Source organism: Morone saxatilis, unplaced genomic scaffold, assembly GCF_004916995.1.
Source record: "Morone saxatilis isolate NCDOM2014 unplaced genomic scaffold, NCSU_SB_2.0 Contig11, whole genome shotgun sequence".
In the NCBI taxonomy this organism is placed as follows: Eukaryota; Metazoa; Chordata; class Actinopteri; family Moronidae; genus Morone; species Morone saxatilis.
This window is the reverse complement of record NW_023339663.1, coordinates 18122308-18130284: the sequence shown is the minus strand read 5'-3', so window position 1 is coordinate 18130284 and position 7977 is coordinate 18122308. Positions and strand designations below refer to the sequence as shown.

The following is a 7977-nucleotide window of genomic DNA, read 5'->3' as shown; positions in this document are numbered from 1 at the left end:
ATGTTTTTGTTCAAGAAACAACAAACCGATTTTTTTTAAAAAAAAAATTTTTGGTGGGGGAATTTGCTGTTTTTTTGCTTTTTTTTCCTTTTTTGGCGGGGGGGCCCTGTTTGGGGCAAAAGAAAGGCGGGGGGGGCCATGTTGCTAATCGGTACATCTTGTAACTGTTGCCTAACTTCTACATAAAACAAGTTGACCTCGACTGGTTGGCCTTAAAAGTGTTTGTCTATGTGTCTTTCCAGAAAAATGAATCTTCCTGTCTGCACGATACTGTGTGATACGTTACCCTGATCCGGTGTGACTGTTTTTTTGCGCTGGCACTAATTTAACATGTGCAGGCTTTCGCGTAAATATAACGGACCTCAGACCGTATTGCCGATAAATGCCCATACTTCTGCCCCATCAATGTTATACAAGAACCTCGAACTTTTCTTAATGTTTATATTTTAACCCGACACACGTAAAACAAAATAGCAAATTTCACAGTAAAGCCCAAGATCTTTGCCCCATAAAACCTACCACACGTTTAACACTTTAACTTATACTACTAAACCCCACTGCCGATGACCCACAAATATGTCCTCAACTGCTGGTACTAAAACTTTTTGGAAGAATGGTTTACGCATCCATCTTGTAAAGAAAATTCGTTTAAAACAAAAAAACGGCTCCTTGCCTCTTCCACTGGCATCGGCCAAAGAAACCAGGGGCGCCTTTTGTGAGAATGTCAGCCGAGCCGATTTTTCTCTGTTTTTGAGCGGTGACATTGGCCTTTTGTTGTTTACAGGAACAAACAAATCCCACGAAAAAAAAGAGCACCCCAACCAGTTTTGCTGCGGCAGTAGCAGTCAGGATGCCTTCAGAAAACAGGTCAAACGACTGGCGATGCACGCTGACCACGTCAAACCCTCAGGCATTTGTTTGTGAAACCTCCTTTTCTATAATACCTAAATGCAACGAAAATACAGGCCAAACAGAACCAACTGGCATGTTCCAAGTCATAACCACTTTTTTGCAAAAGAAAAGAAACTCTATTTCTGCCGGGTTGAAACACATCCGAGCATAATGAGGAAATTAAAAACGAGAAGTTAGATAGACATTCTTTAGGCATTTAGCCATGGAGTGGGTTTATTGTTGCGCGGTTTTTCATGCCTCAAAAATGCCAACTCTACGCCCTACCTCCCGACTTCCTTCCACAGACACTTTTGGTGCCGTTGGTCTCAGAGTGGTTAAAAAATGCCCTCGGGCACTCAACAGCAGTGCCTGGATGGTACGCATGTTAAGAGGCTGTGACTTTGCTTTTCGCAGGAATGGCTGGAACCTGACAAGCCGTTTCGCGGCTTTACAATGCAACCCGCGCTAAACCACGTCTGCGCTCATCTCCCATCTATTTCTTTTGAGTCACAGCCCGCTTACACTGCCCCAGCGATTAACGTAGCATTCAGCATCGGAAATCACGTCTATAGGTTTGGCATAAGACTTGTTGCAAATTCTCAAAGTTCTAATAAGCTGGCATTTTATGAAGGCCGTCAGAGAACGCGAGAGGAAAGAAGCTTACGTTTAGATGAAACACTTTATCAGGTCCAAGCAAGTTGTTATAGAACAAAACCCAATGAACTTTAACATGTGAAAGTGTGTGAATTTAACACAACTGAATAACATCCTGAGCACACCCATCTTGGGAGTCCCAGCTCAACTTTTTTTCGGACTGACTTCTCATATGCTTGAATAACAGCAAAAAGTTAAACGAGGAACAAAAGCAGAGAGAAGGAAAGGCACTGGTACGACATTTTTTTTAGCATGTCAGGAGAAGAATAAGAAGAAAAGAAGATGAGGGAGAAAGGGCAAGAGAGCGATAGTGGAGAAAGGGTGGGAGGAGCCGACGCGGGGAGCGCCAGCTGGCGGTCGCCTCCAGGCAGTCACAAAATGGAACCATCGAAATCGATTCCAGTACAGGGAGTGGCCTAGACAGTTCTCGCCGAAACGCAGCCGGATAAACACCGCAAAACACGGACAATAAACGCCTACACTTGCAACCATAAGTTGTGAATTTCACGTCAACAACAACAATTGCCTTCACAGAGCCCGCCGTTCTATTTTCCGCCGCTCATGCTGTTTGCCCATGCATAGGTTCTAAAACGTTTCAGAGGTGGACCCGTTAGGATTGTCCCTGAAGTTCATTGCTCAGCTTAGCATGCAAAGTGCTACAGGCTAACGAGATTAATTGGGAGGTTTTAGTTCCGGAGTATAAGTGTTAGCTTGAGGTTTCCTCCTGTACAAGTCTTTAGTTCCTTCGACTGTTTTTTTCTTTTAGAGGATCCAGAAGAGTGCACAGGTCAAAGGGAACCCCAAGCTCCAGAGGAGAAGCCCATGGGATGGTGACATACAGACACCAGGCCAATGTTGACAGAAGAGTCGACTTGTTGTTGTCTATGCTGTGGCGTGTGGTGCGTATTGTTGCGCTCCATGCTTCTGAGCTCAGTTCCTCGCAGCTCAGAGCCTCGAGGAGTGTAAGCACACCGCCGACACACAGACACACACCACACAGCAGGCCACACCAGCCACAACACACGACACACACCACTAGCAGCGACACACACACACCACGCGACGACACACACACACTGTGACTGACCGCTGACCTTTCCATCTTTGAACAACTTAACTTCTTCTCTGGGGAGAATTGCCAGACCGTGTGGCGGATGTGAGGAGGGTGACAAAACTGCGCAATAGACAAAGTAGACATGATCTGGTGAACGTTCAGATGACGATAAAGTAAACATACATCTACAGATGCGCCCAGAGTGGTACTTATGAATGATGATATGTACGAGTATAGATTGCTCATTCAGAGAAACATCGGGTTGATCAATCTCCCGCTTTTACTGCCTCCTTCACTTTCTGGCCTTTAAGATTTAACGCGCACTTTTTTAAATCTCCTTCATATCAGCAACACTTAAAAGGACCGATTGGTATTTGCGATCGCCACCTTACGTTTTTCTTCATATTATTGTAGCCATGTTGTACACGTCACTCTCCTGTTGCTGCATATATCTTAATCAGGAGGTTTCGCGTAAAAAGGGAATAGAGGGTGATGTATGCCTGGTTGGACGCCCTATTGAGGCAGATTTAGTGATAATTGACTTTCAGCAATTTCGAACATCCCAAAACTAATCATGAGTTGACTAGAACGCCTAATGGCAGCGAACGAAATTGTGCGCAGACGTGCTAGCTCCATAGCCTTGGTCTTCTTACAACAGGGCAACAAATCCTGTACGCGCGGTTTCCTCTTTTCTTGCTTTGTTAATGGTGTTTTGGCTATTTTTATTTTATTTACAACAGGGTACAAGAAGCTGTTATCATAAACCATGCTGGTGTGGCTTAATCCACTTTATTCATTTTTCCTAGAATAATTCAGCCATTGTTGGATGGATTAATGCAGCGGTGCATTAGGGTGGCGTGCCAAGGAATGGCGGGCGCGCACAGACGCAGCGGCTCCAGTTCTTTCCCCCCTCAGCAGCGGCCAAAGAAACATCCTGTGGAAGCGACACACGCCACCTCGGGCTTCCCACCTCTGTTAACCTCGTGGCCACTTCCAGGCAGGCTGGCTTCAGGGATCAACTAACGGCCAGAACAAACAGAGACTCAGGATAACTCTTCCCCCAAAGCTGTCACCATGTGTTGATCTCAACTCCAATCGTAAATCTCAACTGTCTGCACTAATGTACTGTGTATATGTATTGTATGTGAAATATTTATGGTGGTCGCACTTTTAACGGAGCTGCTCTGCCCCCCCAAAAATCTCATGTGTACTGGAATGGTAACAATGACAATAAACGGCTATCTCAATTTACAAAATTTTCTAATTTCAATTCAGACGTCCAGTGAGTAAAATTAATAATTATTTAATGTTACAGGCACGTAGGAGAAAAACGTTTGGCACACACTTGCTGGCTTAAGGACAACGAGTCTGGAAATCTGTGGTGTTTTTGAAGGCAGGCATCATCTGGCTCTCCCTCACACGCTACTAACACGCTCCATTGCCTCTCTCTCTCTCCCTCTCTCTTCTTGCCTGGTAAACAACTCTCGTATTTCATTCTCCCCTCTTCCCTCCGACCCGCTCACCCCCTCGGCCTGCGCTTGCCCCATACCAACAGGAAGACAAGGGGCGGGATGCTGCAAGCAAACACTTCCTCTTCTCACGAAGTACTTCCTGGTCTCTGGGAATCATTTCGCTTGTGCAACTCAGCTACTACAACAGACGGGCTAAGAGCATTCCGTCAAGAGTCGTCTCCTCTATCTCTCTGCTCTCTCCTCTGCTCTTCTCTCTCTCTCACACACACACACACACACACACCGCACAGCACCACAACACACACACACACATTACATGGTACAAGCATTTATTGAACTTATACGCCTACACAAATTGGTACATGTGTGTGTGATAGTTGTTTTCCTTTGATTTGAGAAAGGTCAAATTAGTGGTTGTGTTGGCGGGAGGCCCTGTCCTGGTGTAACTGTAGACGTTTGTCCTTGTTGCGTCAGTTCGGATAAATGAGCTTTTGTTGGCTTTTTGCTGTATGCTTAGGTCTGCAATACACGGCTGGACTTGGGAGGGTGTTGAGGTGGACAAAAGGAGCTGGACTTGGGATTTATTAAGGTGGGTGGCATTGATTAGCCCAAACAGAAACATACTTAACACACACTAATGATTTAATGACGCCTCTGGCAGGCCCGAGCCCACACATTAAGAATACAGCCGCACAAGGTACGGACTGGGCCCAGACCGAAGACAATGCCCATCGGACCCTGGGGTATTAAGGAGGCCATAGTGCAAGTGACGCTGGAAGGAGAATAAACAGACACGTTGAATGACAGAGAGTGGAGTGGGAGGATGGGAAAAGGAAAGATTGAAAAATAATTCAAAGTTCTTGGCGAGGAACACAGGCATGGTTTCCTGTTTGGTGGTTACACACACACACACACCACACACCACACGCCACACAACACACACACAGAGTTTTGTTTCTAATCAGTGGCAGTTTACTTGCCTTACAGGGGGTGGAAGTGCTTGATATTTGTCTTCGTAGGCTTGGAACCACCACCACAGTGCTGGGGGGTGACACACATGCACCACAGCATTCACCTAAAAGGCACTCAGGATGTCAAACGATATACAGCACAATTTCGGCCATCAGACAGACAGACAGACACACGCACACCACACACACACCACACACCACAATGCTCATCTTTATCTCGTCATGGTACCCTCAACTCTCTTCCTGCTTTTTGCCATTTCTTTTGCTTCCCCAGTGCCTTTTCGCACGGTCCCTGTGTAAGCAAGATTACTAGGAGTTACTCTGTTCACTCTCAGCTGTTTTGGAGGGCGTAAGGGGGCGCGGCGGTCGGGCGCTTCAACAAGTGTCTTAGCTTGTGCGTTTCTGATAATGGTGGAGCGTTTGGGATCATTTGGGGACAGGGATCGTTGATGTTAGTGCAGCTTGTCACATTGATCACAGGACCTTTTTTCGTTTCTCTTTTTATCTATTCATTTTTTTAGTTCTATTCATTTATTTGAAGTTTTATCACTCACTTTATTTTCTTTCCGATATATAAAATCTGTTACCTTATCTGTTATTATATGTACATTTTACTTTATTTGTATCGATTGAAGTTGTGTCACCTTTCTTACGGAAACAATAAAAAGTATGATTGAAAAACAATGTCTTAGCTCAGGTTACATGGACACTAAGGCAGACAAGGCCAAAAAGGAGAGGATTTGACTTCAAATGTTGTTGTTCTAGCATGGACATGACCTTGGGTTTGCTTAGTATCCTGTTGTTTATGTTAATTTATCCTTGTTTATTTGGTTGCACAAATAGAGAGAAGAGATTTACCCTGTGGAGCTTTTACCACAAAGTAAATGAATAAATACAAATAATTGCAGCTCATGGCTGTCGCTTGTCGTCCCTTTTGTTTTTTCATTAAAGATCCCCTCCGGACAAGAGTTTAAAATACTGGACAAAAGATTTTTCTTAAAAGTCCATTGTCAGTGTACTGGAGCGCTGGAGGTTTTAGGTTTCAACATCACACTTGTTTAAGTTGCACACTGGACTGTGGCTGGCTTCCTAGTTGTTATGTCACAAAATCACAACTGGTACACGTGGAGGGGGACTTTTCAAACTATATGGTGATTAATAAATAGAATATGGATCCACAACCTTCTATTTAGCATTTTCACTTCCTGACAAATCTGCACCTGGACACGCTGAAAGAAGACTAGTGACGTTCTCCCGACAGCTTTTGTTGAAGTTGTCAATTCAGCAAAGATACATGTTTTTACGCAAAGAGGTAGCCAGAAGAAAAAATCTCCTGTCATTGTAAACTGGTGCAGTGGGTTGATATATCTTTTAGTGATCACTATATGAGCGGCCTCACATCCTCAGTCACATGGAGAAAATTGCAGAGGAGAATGTTGTTTTATCCATCAGATAAGATAATTTACCTCACCAATGTTAACCTATTTGAAACAGGTGACATGTCTGTCAAACTCTTCATTCAAAACTTTAATGAGGTATTTATAAAAAAATAAAAATAAAAATTCAAAATTGCACATACAAGCAAACAAGTAATTCCTCCTGAGGGCTCTCCTCACGCCCTGGGTAATTAGTTGCACTATTCCCCTCACTACTACACCCCTGTTATAACAAGCACATTTATTTGCAGTGTGGCAATACAAATTGTGCTTTCATGTTTAGCCAGGTAACCCTAAATCCAAACAACACTGAACACCAAACTTTGATGGAGAAACACTGTGGGAAGATGGGACCAAGCCAAACTATTGTTTTTTTAAAGGAGCACATAGAAAAAAAGATGACATGCATGTAAATGGGGAAATGAGCCTGTTTTTATCAAATGTAGCCAAGCCTAGACTTGGACAGGACTTTGATTACATATAAATACTTGGATTTCCTGCCGCAGGTCACTCTACTGTTGACCAACCTGATTTATACTCCACATAAACTAATAGTAAAATGCATTGTGTATGTACTAATGTATGCTATAGTGTCCTACATGCATGAACACAGTCATAATATCTTTTAGTATCTGCATGTGAGGAAACACACCCTGGAGGAGGGTTGTTTGGTCTTTTTAAGTTGTATGGCTGCTGGTGTGTTTGTTCATTGTTGGTCCAGCCTCCTCTCTCCCATCTGCTGCTACTCATTAGCATGGAAACAGGACCGGGAGCGTTTTCACACATACACACACTGGCCATTAATCAACAAGTCAGACCAGGGACCATTCCCACACATACACACCACACAGACGAAAACAAAGACCATACACACACAGACACAGCGCCTAATCACAGAAACATCCCAGAACACACTTTAGTAGATCCCGACCACACCTCTCGTCTCAGTGGATCAGACCTGGCAACACAAATTTTTGTCTATAAAATCTGGCAACCTATAGTGATGTCTCAATTGCTTTTTACTTTAAGTGATGACTGTTCCCTCGTGGCACCGTCAGTGAACACAAGGAGACTTGTTCTCATCAGCTTTTTTTTCTTTGGGGGATGAATTGGCACATACTATTGTGTGAATTTGTTATCTAATTTGTCTAGCCACCATGAATGGCCCACATTGAAGAGACGAGTGTATTCCCATGAACTGGCTAACTTGTGTAAATGTGAGGACACCAAATTACCATCATGTTTGGAAGTATTTGTTCTCATTCTGACTTAAGTACAACAGCAGATTATAGATATAGTGCATTACAGAAATTTGTAAAAATAAGAATAGTAAAATATATGAGGAAGATATGAAAGTGGGGAGCACCTTCCAGTAAACCAACAATACCGGCTGTAAAGTGATCTTTGATGTAAGGCGTGACATTTGGCAAGACACATTTTTATTAGTAAGTAGCACAAAAATGTAAAATTGGAGATTTTTTTTTAAAATCAGTCCCAGA

General features: G+C 43.5%; 1 protein-coding gene across 1 annotated transcript in view; it reads right to left on the bottom strand.

Moving 5' to 3' along the window:
• The window catches only part of dld (deltaD), a 22954-nt gene that overhangs the window by 1743 nt on the left and 13234 nt on the right, over window positions 1-7977 (bottom strand). Inside the window, exon 12 of the mRNA XM_035652067.1 lies at window positions 3570-3618. Within this exon, the coding sequence (XP_035507960.1) occupies window positions 3570-3618 (49 nt within the window). The remainder of the gene's footprint in view (window positions 1-3569; window positions 3619-7977) is intronic.